We start from the raw sequence: 25,563 nt of genomic DNA on the forward strand, positions 1-25,563 counted from the left end.
AGAGGTTGTGTGGCCCTGTTTTAATTGCAAAGGGGTCCCTGAGTGACAGGGAAAATCTGGTAATGCTTGGTATGACCTTCCTCCTTTTCTCAGCTTCCTGGAGTTTGTGTTGGACTTGTAATGTGTCTTCAGTCTCAGCTGCTCCCTCATTTGCTGTTGTACCTAAAATAATTCCTGTTTCCATCTGCTGTGATGGGGAGGAGAGGAGCTGTTGGAATACTGCATGGAACTGCTGTACTCTGCTTCCTTGCACCTTTGTGTCACAGACCTCCCACTGCTCCCAGATGAGGTGTAAGGTAGTGTGGGGCTCAGTGGCAGCCTGGAGTGTCACATAAACTTCCCTGTTGCACCTCTCCTACAAGGCTCCTGGCGGAACCTGGAGCTGTGGAGCACAATGCAGAGTGCAGGTGCCTCCTGAACAGTGTCAGAGTAGCTGTCAAGGAGACCCCAAAGCTTGAAGGAGAGAGAGGAACTTCATGTTTTTACCTTCCCATAGTTGTTGGCTCATCTCTTTCCTGCCCGAGAAACCACTGCATTAATTTGATCTGAGCCCTCCTATTCTGCATTCTTGCTGTTTCATCCTGTCATGATCTTTGGAGACTTTGATTCCTCTGTTGAAAAAACTGCTAAGTATACTCCAAGGAATTTAGCTTCAGTACCTGACATAGATTGTTTCTGCCATCACCAAAGAACAGCATTAATAGGCCAGAGATGAGATATGACAGAAAAAAACCCCTTTACTCCCAGGTGAGAGAACTCTGTGAAAGAGAAAATGCACAGCTGCTTCAGCACGTCTGGCTCCTGAATGGCATTTCAGTCACTGAAAGGCAAAATCTCTTGCTAAAAGCTCAGGGAAGAAAAAGCTGCTTTGGGAAAAGAATCGTTTTCCAGAAAAGGAGGAAAAAAAAAAAAAGCCTCTCCCATGGGAGGAGAATGCTATTGTTGGGGTCCTGTGGCATTCTCTGGTCACTCAGTGTGCTTCACTAGGAAATGGGCAATAGTTTATTGGTACTGCTACATGACAGGTGGTAAAAACAACAGCAGAATAAAGAGAATTGCCAGGAGATGCAGGGATATGAAGTGAAGGGCAGCTGTTCCATTCAGGAAAGGTCATTGGCTTCTAGTAGTTAACGATGAAAAGGTCAACTGAGTGATGATTAAAGTCAAAAGAAGAGAGGGAGTAGGAATCAAAATGGGAAATGTCTGCACAGCAGGACAAGCCTGCAGTGTACCTGCAGCCTGAGCATCTCACAGCTGGTGCTTTCCTTCCAGATGTGTGAAGAGATGGCTTTCCCAGGGCTGGGAGTTTGCTAAGGAGATTCCACGGCTTGGCAGGGGTCTGGGAATAATACAGTGAAGAGGAGAAATGTAGTTTATTCTGGAGGAGCTGAAAGAGGAATCACAAGATGGTTTGGGTTGGAAGAGACCTTAAATACTATCCAGTTCCACCCCTGCCATGGACAGGGACACCTTCCACTATGCCAGGCTGCTCCAAGCCCCATCCAACCTGGCCTTGGGCACTTCCAGGGATGTAAGCTGGGGCAGTCTCTGTGTGTGACAGTGTGAATATGCCTGTGCCTACTGTTCCATCGGTTGTGGGATTGACTGGAATACAAGCTGGCTCCCCCAAGCTCCTCACAGGTGAAGTTCCTGCAATTTCCTGTTTAGGTGCAGGTGAGGTTGGGAAGCCAAGCACAGGCAGGTGAGATTCTGATCCGGTGCCATATGAGAGGCAGAACAGACATTGAACAGCCTTGAGAGGGAGGGCTGGTGGGGCTATGGGAAGGACATGAGCTGCTCCATGGGTGTAAGAGTGACTGGAATTTGTTCAGCTGCACTCCTGTATGGCAGGGGTGAGGATTTAAGGTGGGCCTCACCCCTTGGAACAAAACTGCAGATGTGGCAGGTTGGTCATCCCCTGCACTTGTTGGCACAGTTGTGTCAGCTGCAGTTTTGGTGATGTACTACAAGGTCTAAAGAAATTAAGCTCAGCTTCCTGTGGGAAAGTCTGCACAGAGAGGTTTATAAATGTTGGAGATGTTGGATTTGGCTTCTACATGTGTAACTCCAGTTTGGTTGCATTCTCTGCAGGGGCTTCCCTTAGGGCAGGTAACTGCTTCCCTCTGGCAGCAAAGGGAGAGCTGTGGAGATGATGTCATCTATTCCCACCTCCTTCAGAAGGGAACTGAACCCAGGGAATTGGTCCTGTGTGCTGAGCTGGCCTTGAGGCTGCTCTGGGCACACAGTTTAAATTATAACTGCTGGGGAAGAGAGAGTTTTTCTGGGATCTGAGAGGCAGCCCTGGTGTTCTTGAAGAGCAGCCTTGAACTGCCAGACATGCAGGCATGTAGATTCCTACAGTATAGCAGAAAAAGGAGCTGTAGTTCTCAAACTATGTGTCTGGGATCAACGTTTTGGGGAATTGGCATCTTCTCTGGGCTGCAGAATAAGGGAGTGCTGTATTCAAGGCATTGGAAATGTAAATTCCAGCACTGTTTTAATAAATACAATTCTGAAGTACAAGGACCCTGGCTTTAGCTTTTATTTTTTTCAATTAATACGCATTTGTATCTGGCAGGTTTCTGTATTGAAATGTTGAGCCTAAGGCCGAATAATTGCATACCTCAAGTTCTCTATTAACATTCAATCTTCATTTTGTGGGAAGGAGCAAAGGGTGAAATACCAACAGTGAATATTCTCTGGTGGTGGTTAGGACACTGCTGGCATGTCATCGAGCTGTTGGAGAGAGTCCACAGGAAGCCACCAAGTTGATCAGAGGGATAGGGCACCTCTGCTATGAGGAAAGACTCAGAGAATTGGGATTGTTCACTGTGGAGAAGAGAAGGCTTCCAGCACCTGAAAGGACCCTACAAGAAAGATGGAGAGAGAATATTAACAACAGCCTGGAGTACCAGGACAAGGGGGAATGGCTTCAAACTGAAAGAGTAGGTTTAGATTGAATATCTGAAAAAAAATTGACTGTAAGGGTGGTGAGGCACTGGCACAGATTATCTAGAGAAGCTGTGGATGTCCCATCCCTGGAAGTGTCCAAGGCTAGGTTGGACAGGGCTTGGAGCAGCCTGGCATAGTGGAAGGTGTCCCTGCCTAGGGCACTGGATTGGAACCAGATGATCTTTAAGGTCCCTTCCAACCCAAACCACTCTGGGATTCCATGATTCTGAGTTCACATCTGGTTAAACTTGGGCACCGTTCCCCTCCCAGGTTTGCAGGTTTTTTTCCATGTCTGCTGTTCCTTTGGGTGCTGTTAGGATGCTGTGATCCTGTGTAGATAACAGGCTGTTATCCAATGCAGTGTGTATGTGCAACATCCCATGCAGCCTTTTCGTGCTCTGTGTAACCTCCCTGTCTTTTCTCTAGCCGCGAAGGGAGTGGGATGATTTCAATGCATTTGCATAGATGTGGTTAATCAGAGTGGCCCATTGTGTCTCACCGCGGGGAGATCGGGGAGATCGTCTCCTCTGGACTGTCCTGTCGTGTTTCATTCCTTCAGGGACTGCAGACATGCTCTGGGTTAACCCTGTTCACCTCTGGAGCAACGAGAGGTGTCTCGTACAGAACGTGATGGAGCTGGGCTGAAACTCCCTGACAGCTCTCACAGCTCCTCAGCAGGGGACAGGGGAGACAGAAGCAATTATCATCCAGAAGGACTCTGAATGCAGAACAGATGTAAACACTGGGAAAACAGCATGTCTGTCTTTCACGGCAAATTTACTCCTGTGACAGGGAAGTCCTATCCAGGCTGTTTGGAAGGCACACACTGTCACCCCCATTCCTGCTGTTCCATGCCATAAGCCCCATGAATGCACTTTCTCTTCCCTTTCTTGGAGCCCTTGGCTCAGCAATTTATATAATGCACCCTCGAAATCCCTGTGCCAAACAGCAGCTGGTGTTGTCACCTCATTTCTGTGGAAAATGGGATGGCAGCAGAAGAAAATGGGGCAGAAAACGTTCAGTTGAAAGGGAAGGGGGCACCAGCCATCCTGTACTTTGACTGAGCTTTAGAGGATGGAAGCAGAACGAAAATCAGGGGTCATTGTCCCTATGGAGCTGAAGAAGGAATAAGAGAAATCTATCATTTCTTCAAAATGTTTAATTCTAAATATCCCCTGTAGGAAGATGCTGGATAATTGGAAGGAGAACGTGCCTGCCTTGCTCAAAACTGCAGTCTGCCTGGCCATCTGCTCTGCCAGCAACAAATCCTGGACTGATCTGCGAGTGTGATTAATTCAGCAAGGACAGCAGGATCAAGGGATCAGCCAGAGACAATATTTATACCCTACCTCCAACTGTGAATGTGCAATTGTTTGGTTCAGGAGTACAAAACAAATTGTACAGCTGTATTACTGGGAGAATAGAAAAGAAGAAGCAATCCACTCAACAGCCGTTCTTTCCTTGGATGGCCCCATTCCAGGGTCTGGAAGTACAGTTTAATACAAGCCCTCGTTCCCTGTCTGGGAGGTCAACAAATCTGTTCTCATCTACAGAGAACTTCTGCATCTTTACTGCTGCTGCCTCATTCCTGTGGTTTAGTCCTAAAACCTTGGAGGTACTGGCTCTGTGCCCTCATGCACATGGGCTGTGGATGTGGAGTGTGAGCCAGCCACTCCACCCAGCTCCCGTGGCTGAGGTTACTGGTGGGAGAACTGGTGCAGACACAGAGCAGAGCTGGACTTTACTTACCAACAGTAACCAGTGGGGTGGATTTCTAGCACTGGTACGGCTTTGAGCTGATTTGATAATATGGATGTAGCTGGAGATATCAAAAGCAAGATTTGTGAAGGAATTTAGATGTGGATGGAGGCTTTTGAAATCCTATTTAGTGTGATTAAAGTGTGTAATACACATTGGGCCTGAAGGTGCCATACTCAAGGCCATCAGGGATGTCTGTGGGAGAACAGGAAGACCAAAGTCACAGCCCTCCACAGCTTATTTTTTCTGATACAAAGCTGAAGTTACATGTATCTTCCCTCCTTTTGGGCAGAAACAATAAGGATGTTAATCCCTGGAAGTGTTCCAGACCAGGCTGGATAGGGCTTGGAGCAACCTGGTCTATTGGAAGGTGTCCCTTCCCATAGCATAGGACGGAACTTCAAACCCAAGCCATTCTGAGATTCTAAGGGCTAAATATTAAGGGTGACATATTTTGAATTGCAATTGTAACAGCTAGGCCAATGCAGAATGTTTTGGAAAATCGCCCCTTCTTTGTTGATGAGCAGCCAAATCCTGAAATTAATTATACATTTTTTAGTATAAATACAATTCTCGGTCCCTTTTCCTGTTCACACACTGTTATCATGCTCAGAATTGTGTGGAAAGCCATCAACAGGAGCTATACCCAGCATGAGAAAAACAAACCCTGTTATTATGAGGACAGGTTGAGTATTCAGTATTTAGCCTATTAAATGAAAACTGTTGCCATCTGACCGTGAATGTTGGAGGGATTGAGGCCACGAGTGGATTCTGTAATGAGTCATGGTGAGATGCCTGGCAGTGCCTGTGTCCTGAAATTGGGTTTTAAATGTGATTGTTTCTCTCGAGACTGGCTTTCATGTCCAATGGAATTTATAATGTTAATTTGCTTATGTGATCACTACTAAACGGGAGAGCCTAAGCAGGGATTCTGGAGGTGAGTTAATTAGTGCAGTAGGAAAGGGTATTTGCCAGTGTGGAAGGGGAGTTGGGGCACTTGAAAGTGCAGGGATCTGTTCATCCTGATGGTAAAAGACTGAACCGATGTCTGTTAGTGGACAAAGGGAAAAAGTGGGTGAGAAGTTCTGTGCTGTGGCTGCTCCTGATGTGTATCTACAGGTGTGCAGGAAGGTGACCTTGGCTGGACTCTGTTAGAGATACTCAGAGAGTCTCTGCTAAATTCACAGAATCACAGGATGGTTAGGGTTGGAAGGGACCTTAAAGATCATTTTATCCCACCCCATGCCATGGGCAGGGACACCTTCCACTATCCCAGGTTCTTCCAAGCCCTGTCCAAGTTGGTGTGGAACACTTCCAGAGATGAGGCAGCCACAGCTTCTCTGTGCCAGGGCCTCACCACCTCACAGGGAAGAATTTCTTCCCAATATCCCATCTAATCCTGTCCTCTATCAGTTTGAAGCTGTTCCTCCTTGTCCTGTCACTCCATGCCTATATAAAATGTCCCTCCCCCTCCTTTTTATGAGTCCCTTAAATTGTGATATATACTCAGTTTTTCCTTTCCTGAAAACCCAGGAAGTCAAGTCTATTAAAGTCAGTGGGATTTTTATTACCAACTTCAGTAGTATTAGATTTTTCCTTGATATCTAGAACTGCGATGACAATTTTTAATGTTGAAGGATGTGGTTAAACTGTGCATAATTCAGAGAAATTGCTCCATAATCTTTCCTCACAGTTCTCTGCCAAAATCTTCCTCATGAACAGCCTGTAACACACTGAATTATGACTGATTATACGGCTGCTTTCCGATAAGGACAAGCACTTGAGAGGGATTTAAGATGAAGTGAACAGACACAGACATTTTCCCTGGGGATTCCAATCAGGATTAAACTCAGTGTGTTCAGACTAAGGGGAAAGTGCATTAAGAGCTGTGGGCCATCTCCAGAGCTCCTCTGTGGCTTCCTGACATTGTTTACAAAGTTTAATCAGAGAAGATACTCAGTCATTGCTGTCTTTGAGATGTGAATGTAAAATGAGAATTGATTAGACCCTTTTCTACAGAATTTGCTTTTAATTTCCTTCTGTGTTATCTTAAAAAAAAAAAAAAAAAAAAAAGCATTCTATGATACAAGAAATCCTTCAGTGCGGAAATCTTTGTTGTGCAAGATTACAGCTGCCTTCTGCTTTTCCTGACAGGATAATTGCAGTTGAATGGTATGCCAGCACCCGAGGGAATAAAACACTGCATTCCTTGAGGCAGAACCAGGATTAATTGCAAAGGCTGACACACCTATTTACTTCTGAGACTGCACATCCCTGTTGCACAACATTTTCATGTACAAGAAATCATCAAATTCAGAAGTATCTACCTTGAATGGATCAAACTGCAGCGGAAAACCAGCATTCCCCAGCCCCAGGGTATAACAGGATCTCTGCACACATCCTGTGTTTCTCTACCTCCCACAGCTCTTCTGAGGCAAACTGGTCTCCTGGATGGCTTTGGAAAAGCCTGAACCAGGGAGTTTGAATGCTGGACATCAGGTTTTCCAGCACAGTCCAGTCCAGTGTCTGTGGGAATAAGTGTGCCTGTGCAGCTCAAGGCTACTCTGAATAAGAAATAAACAATTTGCTAATAAATAGGGCTGAAGAAGCACCAAGTGATATGAAGAAAGCTATGTTATTGCAGAGGGATTGCAGAAATTGTTGTTTCTGGCTCCTCGGGAGTGAGGGATGAGGAGTGTTTGGGAGGTGGCTGTGATGCACTGGCAAGGCCTCTCTTCCCAGTCCATCCTGTCACCCTGAGCTGGAAAGAAACCACAACAGGCTCAGCCCTTACTGATGTTCTCACTACCTAGTGGTCTTCTTGTCTATCCTTGCAGGGCGATGGGAAGGCTCCTGGGACAGAGTTGGGAAAGGCTCAGAGCAGCTGCCTGGGCTGCAGTACGCACCCCACACTCTCCTGGCCTTGTGTTGTCTTGCCTTCTAATGAATCTCAGAGTCACAGAATCATAGACTGGTTTGGGTTGGAAAAGTCCTCAAACCCCATCTTGTTCCAACCCCCTGCCATGGGCAGGGACACCTTCCACAAGAACAGGTTTTTCAGGGCTCATCTTCACTAAAATTTCTTTAAAAATCTGTTTTCTGGGTTTCACATCAAAGTTTCGTGGGTCATAATGACACCACAGCAGTTTTTACTGGGTGTAGTTTGTGGATGAGTGATTTTATAGTGGAACATCAACTTTATCTTTGCAACAGCTGATTTCCTAAAGACAGCTCATTTACTACAGTTTTTCCTGTATTTTGGTGAAGGAAATAAAGTTTCTGCTCATCTCTCATTGTGACACTCCATTAATTGTGTTTAAAGCTTTCCAGCAGATAACACCAGAAAATATTATTTAGTTTGGCAGCTGTTGGTTTTATGGAAATCATCCCTCACTGCTCCAGAGGAAATGATTGCAGCAATGTCACCCCAGCTTGCTGTTACTGCAAGGTATCACTGCTTAAACTGAAACAACTTATACATGACCTTTGGAAAGGAGAGTGGGGTGATCTTCTCACACTGTTTTCTCATCTTGCTGTTTCCTTTGGGCAGGCTCCAAATTGTATTGATTTGGGATTGTATGATCAGCCCTCCCTTCCCCAGGGCTTACACAGCACAGCCTTCTCCAGCATTTCTTCCTAAATTTGCCATCTCGTTTTTCTCCAGATGTAGCCTGTGCTGAACAGGGAATCTTACACGGTCACATAGGGATAGGACACAGGGGAATGGACATTAATTAAAAGAAGGAAGATTTAGATGAGATATTTGGGAAGAAATTCTTCCCTTTGAGGGTGATGAGGCATGAGTTGCACAGAAAAACTGTGGTGCCCCATCCCTGGAAGCGTTCAAGGCCAGGCTGGATTGGTCTAGTGGAAGGTGAACCTGCCCATGGCACTGGGTTGAAAATCGATGGTTCTTAAGTTCTCTTTCAACACAAACTCCTGGAAAAGCTGGCAGTCCATGGCTTGGACAGGTTCAGCCTAGGCTGGTTTAAGAACTGGCTGGATGGCTGGGCCCAAACAAAAGTGGGGAATAGTGCTGCACACAGGTGGTGTCCCCCAGGGATCAGTGTTGGGCCCAGTCGTGTTCAATGTCTTTATTTATTCTTTGATTGAGTGGATTGAGTCTGCCATTAGCAAATTTGCGGACAACACCAAGTTGCGTGGGAGTATGGATCTGCTGGAGGGCAGCAAGGCCCTGTAGATGGGCCTGGACAGGTTGGATCAATGAACTGAGACCAGCCAGCCCAGTCTGAGGTTGAGTGAGACCAAGTGTCACGTCCTGCACTTGGGTCACAACAACCCCATGGAGCCTTCCAGGCTGGGGAAGGGTCTGGAAAGCAGGAAATAACCTGGGGGTGCTGTTTGACTGCAGCTGGACATGAGCCCAGGTTTGCCCAGGTGGGCAAGAGGCCAGTGGCCCTTGGCCTGTGTCAGCGGTGGTGTGGCCACAGGATCAGGGCAGGGATTGTCGCTCTGTGCTGGGCACTGCTGAGGCCACCAAGTGCTCTGTGTGTGTGTGCCCAGTTCTGGGCTCCTCGGTGTGAGAGAGACACCGAGGGGCTGGAGAGTGTCCGGAGAAAGGAATGGAGCCCCAGGAGAGGCTGAGGGAGCTGGAAAGGGGCTCAGCCTGGATGAAAGGAGGTTCAGGGGGAACCTTGTGGCTCTGCACAACTCCCTGGGTCGGGCTCTGCTCCCAGGAAACAGGGACAGGACAAGGAGAAACGGCCTCAGAATACATCAGGGGAGGTGTGGATTGGCATTACGGAAAATTTGTCCATAGAAACGGTGTTCAGTCATTGGGAAGAAGCTTCCCAGGGAGGTCTGGAGTCCCCATCCCTCGAGGTGTTCAAGGAATGACTGGAAATGACACTCAGCGCTCTGGTCTACTGACAGGGTGGCGACAGTCACAGGTTGGAGTCGATGAACTTGTAGCTCTTCTCCAAACTAGATGCTGTGACTCTATGATTCTACACCAACCCCCTCTCACACCACGCTCCGCAGAGCGCGATCGCACTCCCTCCTCCCACACTTTAAGGCGAAAACCGCGGTGTTTCCGTTCCCTCCCCTCACGAAATGGCGGCGGCGGGCGGGGCCGGCAGGGGGCGCTGCGGGCGCGGCCATGGCGGCTGCGCGGCGGCTGCTGCTGAGGCGCCCGGCAGCCCCCGCGCGGCCCCGCCGCCATGGCCTTCACGTTCGCCGCCTTCTGCTACATGTTGGCGCTGCTGCTCACGGCCGCCCTCATCTTCTTCGCTATCTGGCATGTGAGTATGGGCACCGTGGAAGGGCGGGGTGCCGCCCGGGGAACGGCCTCGGAGAGCCCTCAGGGCATCTGCGGGCAGCCGCCGAGGGAGCGGGAGAACCGCATCCGGAGCCGCCCTCGGAGCGGGAATCGGCCTCTCTGCGGATAAAATGGGTTCTTATACGGGCGTGGAGTGGCTGGATAAGGGGCAGTGGCTTCCCGCTGATAGAAGGCAGAGTTAGATAGGATATTAGGAAGGAGTTCTTCTTTGTGAGGGTGTTGATGCCCTGGCACAGGGTACCCAGAGAAGCTGTGGCTGCCCCTGGGTCTCTGGAAGTGTTCCAGGCTGGGCTGGACGGGGCTTGGAGCAACCTGGGACAGGGGGAGGTGTCCCTGCCATGGCAGGGGTTTGGAATTGGATAATCATTCAGGTTCTTCCCAACCGAAAGCATTCCATTATTCTGTGATTTGCTCCTCGAGCCTGGCAGAGGGAGAGCAGCCAGCAGGACCCTGCCTGAGGTGAGGCGCTCTGAGGGAGGATGTGATGATTTACAGGACATTTGTTGTGTGCAAGTGCCTTTTGTACTTCATGCTGCACCTTTGTCTTTATGTCAAGAAAAAGACCACGGTACCTATTTTTTAATTTTTTTCCCCAATGGATGCACCTTTTGGAGGTATATCTTGCTCTGTATGATCCTGCTTTGGCAGAGCAGCTGGACTGGTTGGTCTCCAGAGGCCCCTTCCAGTCCTAACAATTCTGTGATTCTGGGATTTACGTGGGCTCAGCATTTACTTTGACAATGAGGAAAAATATCTGTTGGCTTTTAAGCTCTTGCTCTTTTCTGGCTTAAGGAAACCCATGCCAGGTTCTATGCTGGCCACCAAGAGAATCCTGGGTGAGGTTTGGGGTCTGCACAGCGAGCGGGGTTGAAAACTGGTGAAGGGGATGTGGAAAATTCATTCAGGTGGGAAGACAAAAAGTTGGAGAGTAGTCAGAGGCTTTTGAATATCTGACGAAACTACTGCTTTCGTATTTGTAAAACCTGTTCCACATCTGTCTTAACCTGTGAGTTGATGTAGGCAGAACTTAGCTGAAATGTTACTGAGAACAAAGGTAGCAGTTCTGTGCCAAAATGCTACTTTTAATGGATAAAATACACAATTGCTTCTGGGGTTTCAAAACCCTTTCATTTTTTTTCCTTCTAGATTATAGCATTTGATGAACTGAAGACTGATTACAAGAACCCCATAGACCAGTGTAATACACTCAATCCTGTAAGTAGCACACCAAACATTAAATAAATATGTGTAAAGTGCTTATTTTTTGGTGTTATCTTGATGCAATCAGCCTGGGCAATAGAATTGCATCTGGGTTGAGAAGCCCTCGCTGTTGGTAGAAATTCTAGGGAAATTCTTTGTCTGATTCTTTACTTTCAAGTTGAATATTCTGACTGTTATTAATCTGATGGTGATCTTGTCAGCTGTCATACTAACATTCTTTCAATCTGCTTTCCACATTTTCGGCACAAAGACAGTTGAAAAGGTCAAAAAGATTAAAAGAGTCAAAATTGCATTAAAGGTGTGTACTGCTTTTCAGTTTCATGTTCTTTGAACTTCCCTTTCATTTTGTTAGGAACATTTGTAATACTATTTAGCTGTTTTGTTTAGTCTGCCTGTTCATCTGCTTGTTATTTGTTTGTTGGGGTTTATAACAGCCTCATGGACTTCCATATTTTGTGCCAAACCAATTCTGCTTGCTTACCCAGCAACGTGGGGAAAACTGTTACATGCCTGTTAGGTGTCAGAAAATAACTTCAGGCAGAAATAAATTGTGTTTCTCAGCCAGATTTTCTGAATTCGGATTAGAGGAGAATACTTGGTTTTGGTTTTTTTTTCCCTAAGCATTGACCAAGTCAATTCTGACCTTTTTTTCTGAGGATTTAGGTGAGTCGAAGGTGATAGGTGCTATCATCACTTCTCTGTTCTGTGTTCTAGGATCAGGGGTTTGTCCCAGTGTCCTCTCTCAGATGCAACTTAGACATTCCTTGGCTTAGGAAAAGAATTGGAGGCAAATTATTTGCTTGCATCTCTTACAGGCCAGGAGCATCAGGGAGGCTTGTTAAAGAATACAGAGGTTGATCCTGCAGCATTTTGTGCATTTCTTGTGGCTTTTCCTTTGTGTGTGCCTAGGTTGAGGGAGGATGCAGGGGCAGCACAGCAGTGTGGCCTGAACTGTAGCTTTAAGTAAAATCTGCAACAAAAAAAAAAAAAATTAAATCTGTTGTAATTGGGGTGGGGGAAGATGTACAGCACACAAATTAAAGTGAATATTTCAGTGTGAGGAGGGGAGGAGGAGAGGAGGTTTGCTGCTAGAGAGCTGTGCATCTAACAGTTTCCCTTGCTTGGTCTGTTCAGTCATCTCTGCTGCAGTGTGGGAGAGGCCAACTCTCATTACATTGATGCATTATGACCTTACTGCAACCTTTGTAGTGTAAAAATGTGCATGTTTAACCAAATATTAACCTTCTGCTGCCCCACGTGCATGGAGTGTCCTTTACATGGCAGCTTTGCAAACTGAAAGTCTGAAATAATCTCATATTTGCTGTTCCTGTGGAAGCAGATTAGTCCCCAAAAGTGAAGTTCAGGCCCTTGAGGGGATCTGGTACATGATGCTGGACAAACACTCGGGTGTGTTGTTTTCCTGTACAAAGAACCAAAGATCCTGGTAGGAATTGAGGCACCTCAGTGGAAAGATTAATCTAAAATAGTAACTCCTTAGTACACTGCTGATTCCTTCTCTTCCCTGCTCCTGTTATAGTCGTGTCTTTTCTCAGCAACCAGATCCATCCTCCCTCACTTCTGTGATAAATATGGTAGGATCTGATGTAATTCAGTTTTCTTTAGGACAGGCAGGGAGGATCAAGTGGGGGAGATTAGAAAGAGGCAGGTATCCTGATGTGGGAGTAGGATATAATAAACAAGAGAAAAGAAAAACATATTTTGAGGTGTGTAGGTAAATAAATACAGATTTTTCAGTAGTGGTGAATCTGAGCAGGCTGCCAAATGCATCGTGTGTTGGACAGGGTGGTTGTTGTTCTGCTATAAATAATTGCCATGTGTAAATGGTAAGTATGCAAAGAAGGATCTGGATGAAAATATTTACTTGAAACATTTTGTGTACAACGGCTGAATTTTGGTGGCATTGATGCAAGTTTGCTCTTTGATATTCTTCTAGAGAATTAGAATGTCGTAGCAGAGTAGGTGGTGAGCATGTTTGTTGGTAGCTTTTAGATTTCTAGGAAGGTATTTTGGGGTTTTAAAAGAAGAAAAGAATGGGAAACCACTGAAACTTTGATGTAATCATCCCATGTAATGTTAATCATACTGCACAAAAAGAGGGCAGAGTGTGTTGTGTATGTACATGGACACACATGCAGACAGTTTAAACCTTTGGGTAAAAATGGGGTGTTTTCCATGAGAAGTTTTATGGGGCCTGAGTTGAGAAGGCAAAAGCTTTACAGATCTGCTGCTTCTGCTCTGGAGCCAGGCTGGGAGAGCTGAGAAGGCTCCAGGGAGAGCTCAGAGCCCCGTCCAGGACCCAAAGGGGCTCCAGAAGAGGGACTGGGGACAAGGGACTGGAGTGACAGGACACAGGGAATGGCTTCCACTGCCAGAGGGCAGGCATGGGTAGGATATTGGGAAGGAATTCTTCATAATTAGAGTGAGGCCCTGGCACAGGGTGCCCAGAGAAGCTGTGACTACCCCTGGATCCCTGGAAGTGTCCAAGGCCAGGTTGGACAGGGCTTGGAGCAGCTTGGGATAGTAGAGGGTGTGGAACTGGATGGGCTTTAAGGTCCCTCCCAACCCAAACCAGTCTGATTTGTATGATTCCTTCTGAACCTGGTAATAAAGCAGTAAACAGCAACACTTTGGGGTGACTTGTATGAAAATTAACTCGTGTGTTGGGTGTGAGATTTTGCAGCTCTTTGCATGTGTTTACTCTCTGTACCTCTCCATGTTGTTCCTATTAACAACACTAATCTACACAGCATTCCATGCTTCCTGTGATTCCATGGTACCTGGTACTGAGCTCTGTGGGCTTCTGCTGGAAGCATGATGCTGTAAAGCATGCACAGTGGGAGCCTGTGAGGGAGAACTGCCCCATTCCCCCCAGACTGTCTGTGCAGAGCAGCTCCTCTCTGCAGACCTGTGTGTGCCACCACGTCACCGCTGGTTTGGTTGGGGAAAGCTCTGCCTGGGGTGTTGCATTTTGGGAATAATTCGACTTTGAAAAGTTCTGGATCTGTGAAGACCAAAACAAAGCTGTAAAACAGGAAAACACAAACACCTTTTTGTCTGTAAATCGTTCTGCAGAGCATGTTTCCTACTGATATTTCTCTGTTGCATGAGCAGAAATATCTCAGTGACCTCTTCTGAGTGTCATGCATAAAGCGTGGAATCTGTTAATTTAATAGAAGCAATAAAAAAATACTGGTCTGACCATTAAATCTTAATACATTTTTCTCCTGGGTTGATGATTATCATGTGAAAACAGCAAGGCATAGTGCTGGCTGCTGCTTTCACATTCCACAGTCTTGTTCTTGTTAGTGTTGGTTTTAAATAATATTTTAAAGCGGTCGTGCACCTCCAGAGTAGCTGAAATGCCATGTTTTGTTCTGTGTAATTGAAACTTCTAACTCACCTTTTTCTTTTCCAGCTTGTACTTCCAGAATACCTCATCCATGCATTCTTCTGTGTCATGTTTCTCTGTGCAGCAGAGTGGCTCACACTGGGTCTCAATATGCCCTTGTTGGCTTATCATATTTGGAGGTAATTTTGGCAAGTCTGTTATGCTTAGTGAATTGTTACTCATTCTCCTGTTGCTGTCTTCCTGTCCCGTGTTCTGTGTCTTGGGAAAACCCAGATGATTTCTGGGAAAGTTTAGGTCACGGCTGTACAATAAGAACCATCACCTGCTTTCTTAGATGTTCTTATATTTTATTCTCCTGTGCTGTGTGAGAATTGAGTTGTGTGTGTTAAAGTTGCTGACACGTCAGAGGTGCACTGAGGCAATTCCCAGTCTGGAATGCCAGTGGAAGTGGCAATTCCATTCTCCTCTCCCATTCCATAAGGCGCGGGAATCGAACTGCTTCTCTGTGAAGGGTGTTACTCCTTGTGTCAGCTGTGGTATTCCCTGCTGGGTGGGGGGCAGGACCCACATTTGCTGTGGCTGTCACCCCACACCTGCCTGTGCCTCGTTCCAGGTACATGAGCAGACCCGTGATGAGCGGCCCGGGGCTCTATGATCCTACGACCATCATGAATGCAGATATTTTAGCCTATTGCCAGAAAGAAGGATGGTGCAAATTAGCATTCTACCTTCTATCTTTTTTTTACTACCTATATGGGTAAGTTTTCCTCTTCAGTCTGAAGTTTTGGCTCAGTGCAGAGAGAAATACTGTCCATAGGAATATGTTCCTTCCCGTGCTGGAAGGGAGCCCGTGAAAGGTGGACAGGGACTTAGGACAAGGGTGTGTAGTGACAGGACACAGGGAATGGCTTCCCACTACCAGAGGGCAGGGATGGGTGGGATATTGGGATGGAATTGTTCCCTGTGAGGGTGGGGAGGCCCTGGCACAGGGTGCCCAGAGAAGCTGTGGCTGCCCCTGGATCCCTGGAAATGTCCCAGGTTGGAGGGGATTTGGAGCAACTTGGCCTAGCCAAAGGTCTCCCAGCCCACTACAGGGTTTGGAATGAGATGATCTCTAAGGACCTTCCAACTCAAAACATGCTGGGAATCTGTATGATCATGTGCAGTTCCAACTTTCCACAAAAAGAATCCACATTCACCACTGATTTTGCTTTAAAACACAAATCCTAATTTGGTCAGAATTACTGTTTTGAATCTGTTCCATGACCGTAGACTGAAAAGCTCCAAACGTTTCTTCTGTTATGAAGAAAATACAATACAATACACATAATACAATAAATTCCAGGGTATTTTAATTAAGATGCTGAAACATTGCTTTCAGAAGAAATTATTTGATGTAAATGTGATTTTGTTGAAGTCAAAAGTAGAAGAGTCATTGTGTCAAGTCTTCAGTCACAAACCAGGTATCTCACATGGACTTGTTCCTTATAATATACACTGTTACAATTAAATGTGTAACACTAATCAAAATTATGCTTCTTAATATTTTTATTTTCTTTTGCAGCATGATTTATGTTCTGGTGAGCTCTTAAGAAGACATTCAGCAAGCTTTGTTCCAGTTAAGTGCATGCAAAAGCCACAAAAAACATGGATTCTTTACAACAAGAACCTCTGACCAAGATTAAATCCGGAACCTGAAGTTCACAATTGAGTTAGAAAACAATGACTCCCCTATTTTTAAAATATTTCCACATTTTATACTTGTGGAAAGACTGTTTTCTTATATTTTACTGGGACGCTGAAATTAATGAATTATGTGTAAATTAATATAAAGATGACTGGGGTTTGAAAAGTTTTGACTTTGCACTCCATAAGGAACAGCCATAACCTTCGAGTAGGTGTTGGTTACTGGTAGCCTTAGTACTCTAGGCTTTGTAGTGGCTCACTTGGACTTGTGTATCCCACTCTTTACTCTAAATCAGCCCAACTCCAGGTGCTTGGGAACAACTGGAATGCTGTGTGTTTTGCCCATAGGTGATGTTGGTCTTAGGATATTAATTCATGGACACAAATACAAAAACAGTTCTATTTTGGTTTCTTTTGTTATTATCTGGTTAATATTTCCCTGTATGTCTATCCATAGCTCCAGAGCCTTCTGTATCTTCTCCAAACATTAAGCCTGCTTTAATCTCAAGCCTCTGTCATTGTGGTAGGAGAACCTGAATTGACCATGAAGGAATGAATTTAAATGTGTTTTTTTTAATGACTGTGTTGTCTGATTAACAAATGGACATCCCTCCAACGGTTATCAAGTCCAATGATGAAAACACTCTTGGGTTTAAGAATAGTAAATACTACAGACATTTTCAAAGCAGAAAGTGAGATTGTGAAACTGCCCTGCTGTTCCTTAGTGCAATAAATGATAATAAAAAACAAATCTCAAATTCAGCAACACTTCTTTTTATGTGGTGCCTTTTGTTTTGTTTTTAAATTCAACAGATTCTAGCTGTGTTCCTCAGTTGTTTTACAGTGGATAATTGCATTCCCTATAAAAATAGAACACGGAATGGAATTACCTCTGGAAAAGGGAAACTCTGATTTCCTGCTTTATTTTCCTGAAGTTAAATAGCAGATGGGGCAGGGGAGGATGTTTCAGATAAATACTGCATTGTAAATTGTGACTGTGAACAGCTGCTCTAATTTACAAGTCATAATTAGGGATCTTTTTCATTTACCTGTGCTGGAGAACAACGGAGTTTCCCTGTTCTAGTAAAACTACACTTTTTTTTCTGCATAAACTGTGTATTTGTTCACTTTGGGTCTCTTGGGTGTTAAGGGCAATAAAAGTTGTATGGATGGCTGCACTGGGTTCTGCCAGAAATCCAGATATTCCAACACTGGTGGCAATGGCAATGGCTGAGGAAAGGAATCTGCAACAGGGCAGGTTTTGAGTATCTGCCTGAAGAGTGAGAAATTTGGAAACTTGTGTGTTACAGATGTCCTGAGTGGGCTTTAGCATTTTAAAAAGCTCTGAATGGCTTTTCTGCCATCAGTTCTGTTGCTTTTTGAGCACTTGTGTAGCCTGGTCTGGAAGATCACAGAATCCCAGAATAGTTTGTGTTGGAAGGGATGTTAAATTAAAACCCGTTTTCATTCCACCCCCTGCCATGGGCAGGGACGACTTCCTCTATCCCAGGATGCTCCAAGTCCCATCCAACCTGGCCTGGAACACTTCCAGGGATCCAGGGGTAGCCACAGCTTCTCTGGGCAATCCTGACAGGGAGTTCTGCAATGGAATTGCTGTGTGTAGAAAACAGGTATTTAGTTCTGCCAGACTTCACTCGGTGACCCTACACTCTTAATATTTAGGACATGGTGAAAATGTTCCCCTTTCCCCCTGCTTTGTGCTGAGTATGAATGAACAGACTTTACTCATGTCATCTGTCAAAGGGGCTAAGTCTGTTTGATCTCTGGCTGGAAGTCCTTCCACAGATTTGGGACTGTCCTTTCTCCTCCACATCCTCCTTTTCCAGGCTATTATCACACAAAGTTTGGGTTCCCAGGGAATGAAGAGTGGTAGTCCCTAGGATTTTTAAATATAATGAGGGTAAGAGAATTCAGGGTGTGATAACTTCCAATTCCCTTTCCTAAGTAATAGTAGTTCTGATAGCTTATTGCTTTGTACATAAAATTGTTCTTCTTGTATTTCCTTGCATTTATTGAGCATTTCCCATGCTCCTACTGCTCAAGCCTTCAACATTCCATGATTGTTTTTTTCCTCATGCAACCATAATTTTTAGCTTTTCACAGAAGAATTTTTGAAAGTCTTTTCTGGAAACTCATGAATATTGTTCCTCTTGGATAATTTTTATTTTTTTGCTGCTTGGCTCTTCCAGAGATGTAAGAGATGACTTCAGCCTGTGGAAGCAAAGCTCATTAAACCTTTCTTATGTTTGTATATTTATTAATCCGTTATGGAAACAAGACTGCCTGCTTGTAGCCCTTGGCTCTCCTCAACCTCTAAACAAATCCCTCATTCCCCTGGCATTTGGGCTGGTTTAAGCCAAATTCCACACTGGAATAAACAATACAGGCCTGACTGAACCCAAGTGACAGCTGCTCCTGCAGCCCCTCCAGCTGCAAGGGCTTTGCCCAGCATAATACTATAATATTATATATATTTACCAAAGTGTTTGCTCTGTCCTGCTGATGACCAGCTTTAACTGGATGTGGGGTGCAGATGAGTATTCCCAGTTGCCCAGGGGTGTGGATAACACCATCCATGTCCAGCAGTGTCAGCCTCGTGTCCCAGGAGTGTTGGAGTAGGCCTTGTGTGATGCCTTGCTGGAATATCAGGCCTTTTGCATTCAAGATTTGGACCTGATTGTTGTTTTTGGAGTTCCAGGAGGCAAAAGATAATGGAGAAAAGAAAGAACATTTCTCTTGCCCTCAGCAAGGTTCTTGCTGAGTTACGTGATAAATTTTTAATACCTGAAAACCATTAGTTGCAAGGATTAAGTACTGAAGCACATTTAGGGCAGGGTATTTGCTGTAAATGATTCTATGCTGTGGAAACTGGAAAAGTTCCTGTTGTTTACCATAAGAGTGGGGAAGGGAATGGCAGTAAACACTAATTAATCTGCAGAAATCACCTTTGTGCTCAAAGTTCAAATGTTAAAAGTCTGAAGTTCACAAGGCAGGGACTTGTTCAGCTCCAGACCCCTGGTGCTGTGTGGGGCTCCTCCCAACTTTTGGCTTGAGAAGGTCCTGAACTTTATCAAAAGCCAGGAGCTGCTTCTTCTTGCTTTTGTGAATGGATACAGTGAAACAGGAGGGCTGGGGACTGTTAGAGAACTGCTCCTGTGAGATCCTGCCAGCCCACAGCTGATTGTTTGTTTACTCTCAGTGGTGGCAGCAGGCAGAAGGGCAGTGCCATCTCACCCACACAGCTGCAGCAGCGTCTGCCTGCCACAATCACCTACAACCCCCCTGCTGGGCTTATCACAGATTTTTGGTACAACACCTCCCGCTTTTGGAGTGAGGAGACTCCTTCCCAAATACCCCTCAACACACTGAGCAGAACTGTGACAGTTTAGAATGAGCTGTTACGAGCTCGTAAGGGGTGAGTGCTCCAGCTTGACTTGACTTTGCTTTACAGCAGAGCTGATGGTGTTGAGGGTGTTTTTAAACAGCTCCAGAGATGGAATTTCCATCCAGCTCCATCATCCATTATCCCAGCAGAACAGCAATGGACACAAACACACTTGTACATGTATTTTTCAGGCAGTGAGTATTAAAATTCCACCAATTATTCCACCAAAGAGAGGAAGATGCCACATGTTATAGGATTTCCTCCCCCATCCCAATACTTTACACATGGATTTGGAAGGCAGCAGCTGTGTCACACAGGCAGTAGCAGTGAGGAAAGGTCAGGAGAGAGGTGTCTTGTCCAGGAGTTTTCCACACAGACACAAAGATGCCCATGGCAGGATCAGCTACCGTGATGCCGATCTCAGCACCGGGTCCTTTGTTGCCAGGTGTGCAGCCAGGTTCTCCCGGAAGTCATGGAGGAAATTGTACTGCTGGAAATGCACAACCAGGTCTGCAGTGAGTGCTCTGTGCTTTACGAGGGACCACCTGTCTTAAAAAGCTGTTAGATACCCCTGGATGAAAGCTGCACCCTCTGCCCCGTTTGTTCTTCATGTGCTTACTCCACATCCTCTGGGATTTTTCACTGCCAGACACAGATTCCATGGATCTTGACTTGGATCCTGTGGTTCCCCATAATGGCCACACGTGATGCATTACCCCAAAGGAATGCAAAACATGGTCCTCAGGGGGTGGGACTGTCAGAATTCACAGCTGCTTTATTTTGAATCATGGAATCCTTTAGCTTGAAAAATCTCTCTAAGGTCTTTGAGTCCAGCCATTGCCCCAGCACTCTAAGGCCACTACTACCCCATGTCCCCAAGTGCACCCACACAGCTTTTAAATCCCTCCAGGACTGGGAACTCCAGAACTGCCCTGGGCAGCTGTGCCAGGGCTGGACAACCCTTTCAGGGAAGAAATTTTCCCTATTATCCAGCTTAAACCTTTACTGGCACAACTTGAAGCCTTTTTCTCTTGTCCAGTCACCAGTTTCCTGGGAGAAGCTGTTTCTTGAAAGCGAGAAACAGCTCAAACCCCAGAGAGCAGCTGTTGGAAAGACAGAGGCATCTCTCTGGGCAGGGAAGGAGGAGACTGGCTGAGCTTTTGCTGGTATTTGGACCCAGGTATTACCTGCTGCAGCCTCATTACCTTGATGGTCTGTATGGCCCCCGATCCTCTCAGGTTTCTGAGGCTCTCTATCACCTGCTGAGGTGCCAGGGTGTCCGAAAGCTGGAGCAGGAGACAGGCAGCCACTGTAAGGGAAAGTGTTTACACCTGAATGCTCCTGTGAATGCACACAGCCACTGATTTGTCTCATGAAAACCACCCTGGCAAAACTATCTGGGTCCCAGAGCTCTTAGATCTGTTGCAGAATCCTACTGCTGGGCACCAGCCCATCTGCCTGCTGCTCCAGCCTAAGTCTTTGGGTTTGGAAAGAGGTGAAAACCCTCCCACTATTTTCCCCCTGCCTTCCCAGCAGCATCTGGGATGCAATTCCTAGGCTTTTCAGGAATGAGTGCCAGTACACCCAGTTAATCCCCCTTTGTGTCTTCTGGATGTATCACCACCCCTTCCTTCTGGGAACATGCAGTAACTAATGCTCCTGGAAGCTTCAAGGGGGGGACACTGTGATGAAGACAAATGCAGAGGAATTGGTTCATGTCCTTTCTATTAACCAGGCTGCTCCTGGTAGTGGCAGTTTGGATTGCATCCACAGTGAAGCTTTCAGCAGAATTTGGCTCCATGGTTGGTGGGATGGGCTGGCCAGGCATGGAGACAAATGCTTACCGAGACACGAGCGTCCGAGACCACCATAACAGCTGGGAGAAAAGAAAACATCTGGTTGTAATGAGCTGTACCAAACTGCAGCACCCAGGGACCCCCCCCCCCCCAACACATAAATATGTGGGCACAGTTCTTGCCTTAATATAATCAAGAGGAGCAGTGGTACAAAAAAGTCAGAACAGGAATTTCACCATATTTTCAATATTCTCTTTCTATATCTACAGGGATATATCCTATTTATTCTCCAGACCTGTGTCTTTCCATAGAAGCTTCAATTTTAAAGTTCCCCTTCATTCCTGGTAATAGTCTCAAAGACACAGGAGGACAGGAAACAGCAGGAGGATGAACAATCTCGAATTTCTTTAAATCCTACTCCAGATTAAGGGTTTGAAGACAGTTGAGAGGACAGTAGCAGGTTTCTGTGTCAGCAGGAAGATCAAGGACTCAGTGGATGTCTGTACAGGAAGCTGTCAGTGGGATCCTTCAGGGAACATGGAATTTGGAAAGCTCTTCCCCTCTCTTCTGAGCTCAGCTAAATAAATTCCATTCATGGAAATGAGGAGTGAATTTTGGACTGCTGGAACACACTGAGTCCTTGATAAATAGTCCAGGGGGGTGTTACAGAATCATAGAGAGGCTTGGGCTGGAAAGGATCTTCAAGTCACTTCATTCCACCCCCTGCCATGGGCAGGGACACCTTCCACTGGATCAGGTTGCTCCAAACCCCATCCAGCCTGGCCTGGAACACTTCCAGGGATGGGGCAGTCACAACCTCTGACAAAGCAGTGTTTTAGCTCCCAACTCATTCCGTACACCTGATATCCAGGTGGGCTGGGATAAGGACAAGGAGCTCTGTGCCACTCAAAACACACTTTAAAACTCTTGATGGACAGAGCAAGGGGAAATGGGACATTCCAATCCTGAAAAGGGACATTCTGATCTTCTGACTGGAAGAATTCTCTCCAAATAGCTGCAGGAGAAGGAACAAGCAGATTTCACAGCATGAACTAACCCTAAAGAATGCAACTGCCTTTTCACACCATCCTATTTCCCCTGCTCATCTGGATACATCTGGAGAGAAGATGGCATCCTTTACAGGAATGTGGGGTTATGGGGAGGCAGCCAGAACCTACTGTATCATTGTTTTCTGCTTATTTTCCAGGCAGGTTCTGAGCTCTTCCAGGATCTTGCAGCAGGTGGCAATGTCAGGAGCATTCCCATCAGGAATGGGGTAGTGGTGCACACACATCCCATACTGTTGGTAGGTGTCAATCAGGTTTGGTACTCGGTATTTTGTGAGCTCTCCTCTGGTACAAAGCACAAAGATATCCTGGATCCCACAGTTCTTTAGTTCTCCTGCCAATGGATTAAGACACTTGCAAATAAACAAAAGCCTATCAATCTTAAGGATAAACAGATAAGCACCTTGGTTCTGAGCTCTTGTTTAATCTTTGGGGCTAAGACAATAGGAGTGAGCAATTTTGGTTTGAGCACTCTTTCCTTCCATTGAGTCCCACATTTCCCTTCAGGTAATCCAGGAGAGGAATTTTCTCTGTTCAGAGGGAATCCTGAGAGAAGTCTCACTGGAGAACACATCAGCACTCAGGACAGCCTGTAATACACTTAAATATGTTTCTGTCCCATCTCCATTTAAAATCACAGACTCCCAGAATGGTTTGGATTGGAAGGGACCTTCAAATTATCTCATTCCAAACCTCTGCCATGGGCAGGGACACCTTCCATTATCCCAGGCTGCTCCAATCCCTGTCCAACCTGGCCTTGGACACTTCCAGGGATCCAGGGGAAGCCACAGCTTCTCTGTGCCAGGGCCTCCCCACCCTCACAGCCACGAGTTCCTTCCTAAGCTTGACTTACCCAAACACTGTGGGGATTTGCTATTAGTCTCTGCTCTTTAGTGCTTACAGCTGAATACTCAGCACAAATCTTTACATAATTCCATCTTTTCTATCCCAATTTCACTTTCCTCTAGGAAAAAGGAATATTACAAGTTTGTAATTCATCTTGATCCCAGCTGCTCTGAAGATGCCTCATGGCTACTGTGCAGCTCCTGCTTGGAAACATCCTGACTATTTATTCCATAGCCATGGGATATTTATGGAATTGCCCTTGACACAAAGAAGACTCACCTACATCTTTCTGAAGATTTCTTCTGACATCCTTAAACCTGCAACCTGAAACAAGTTTTGAACAAGAATTACCACTCCAGGAACGTCACATTTATGGGATGGCTGCTGCAGCAGAAGAACAGAGCACAGGCAGCCTCCCCCCAAAACCAGAGCAAGCAACAAAGCCACACCCCGAATAAAACACAGTTCCTCTTTTTGCAAATGGATCCCTGGTGCAGAAGACAGCTTAAACACCTTTATCTGCTTAATGCTATACTGTAATAGGCTTAAAGAAAGAAATTTGCCCGAGGTTTTAAGGTGCTTCGTGTTTTCCAGATGAAAAGTTTTGGATATTTTAAATTAGGATAAAAACGCAAAACGCAAAAAAATCATCCAACAAATAAAAGGGCTGAATAAAGATCACTTAAGAGTTGAGTGGATATTCACCATGGCTGCAGTTTTGGTAGTTAAAAATGCAGTCGAAGTTTATGTTTACTTTTATGACTTTAAAAAATGTGATCTAGCATGAAGATATTCTCTAGATTAGCTTTAACTTATTCCAGGGGTGGGCACTTATTCTTAATAAAAGGAATCATCCACAACACAGAATTTTGGGGCACAAGGTATTACCCCTCTCCAGCTTTCAAATATGCCTGCAAATTTCAGTGAATGCTTCTTACCTGGAAGGGAACATAATCCCAGGAACTCTGAAGAGTAGAGAGGAGACAAAGACAACCTATCACAAAATAAAAAGCAAAATATATAAAAGTCAGAAGTGAAGATTTCAATTATTTAAATATATAAATATTTTTAGAGTGTGTGTCAAGAGGCTGGGGCCAGACCCTTTTACCAGTGTCGGGTGGGAGGATGAGGAGCAACAGGAACAAAATGAAACATGGGAAGTGAATATGAGGAAAAATGTTACTTTGGGGATGACCAAAGGTTTGTGTTGGAGGGGACCTTAAAGATCATCTTGTTCCTATCTTGGGCAGGGGGATTGGACGAGCTGGTCTCCTTCCAACCCCAGCCACATCCACTGACAGCACCACAGGGCCACCCCCAGCCTGGAAGGTCACCAGAGCCCTGCTCGGCTTTCCCTTGCGAAGAGAAAACCCTCTTGTTCCTCGGGATGGAGATTTAAAACAACTTCCTCAGGGAAAGAATCCCGCGGGTGTCGCCTCACCAGGAGATGTGGAGCGGGCTCGGGTCCTCCTCGGCGGCCTCATCGTCTGAGGAGGCGAAGCCGTCGGCTGAGGCCGCAGCGGGCAGCGGGGAGAGCGGGGGGCTCACCGTGGGGCCGGGACCCTCGGAGGTATCAGGATCCCGATCCCGATCCCGATCCCGATCCCGACCCCGATCCCTCAGCGGTTTCACCATGGCGCCGCTCTCCGCCGCCGCCCGTTCAAATTGGCCCCGCCCACCGGGGCTCGTCGACCAATGGGAAGCTGTGGCTCAGCGGGTTCGTGGAAAACCAAGCAGCGTTTCATGAGAAGAGCTCTCTGATTGGTTATCGGCGAGAGGGGCGGATTTTAATATGCAAATAGATGTAGTGATCTCTGCGCTGATTGGGTGATGTAGAGGGCGGGGAGGGGCGGGCTCTAACGCCGGGGGGGCGGGGCTCCGTGAGGGCTCCGGGCTCCGTGAGGGCTCCAGGGAGGGGCGTGGGCCAATCCCCCTCCCCTAATTTCATTTTAAATCCCTCTTGGGGGTGTGTTCATAACTATTCCATTCCCAGTAGTTGCTGTGGTTCTGAAAAGTCATAGGGCAAGAGGGAATGAATTCACAAAGATATATGACAGGGCTGGATAGGATAGTGGCAAGAAAACTCTTCCTTGTGAGGGTGGTGAGGCCCTGGCACAGGGTTGGCCGGAGAATCCGTGGCTGTCCCATCCCTGGAAATGTTC

The 25,563-nt window shown here is 46.1% G+C and overlaps 2 protein-coding genes across 2 annotated transcripts; one reads left to right on the plus strand and one right to left on the minus strand.

Annotated features, from left to right (window-relative positions):
• The first annotated feature begins 9,871 nt into the window (after nt 1–9,871).
• On the plus strand, nt 9,872–17,039 carry CNIH1 (cornichon family AMPA receptor auxiliary protein 1). Its single transcript, XM_062495817.1, has 5 exons — nt 9,872–9,971; nt 11,156–11,224; nt 14,667–14,779; nt 15,214–15,357; nt 16,165–17,039. The coding sequence occupies exons 1-5, from the start codon at nt 9,891–9,893 to the stop codon at nt 16,190–16,192; spliced, it is 435 nt and encodes a 144-aa protein (XP_062351801.1). The 5' UTR covers nt 9,872–9,890; the 3' UTR covers nt 16,193–17,039.
• Nucleotides 17,040–20,022: 2,983 nt separating this feature from the next.
• On the minus strand, nt 20,023–25,036 carry CDKN3 (cyclin dependent kinase inhibitor 3). Its single transcript, XM_062495423.1, has 7 exons — nt 24,843–25,036; nt 24,340–24,395; nt 23,681–23,725; nt 22,667–22,889; nt 21,537–21,568; nt 20,898–21,001; nt 20,023–20,182 (listed from the first exon to the last, which is right to left on the minus strand). The coding sequence occupies exons 1-7, from the start codon at nt 25,034–25,036 to the stop codon at nt 20,096–20,098; spliced, it is 741 nt and encodes a 246-aa protein (XP_062351407.1). The 3' UTR covers nt 20,023–20,095.
• Between the last annotated feature and the right edge of the window lie 527 nt (nt 25,037–25,563).

This window comes from Cinclus cinclus, chromosome 6 (genome assembly GCF_963662255.1).
Source record: "Cinclus cinclus chromosome 6, bCinCin1.1, whole genome shotgun sequence".
Taxonomy (NCBI): Eukaryota; Metazoa; Chordata; class Aves; order Passeriformes; family Cinclidae; genus Cinclus; species Cinclus cinclus.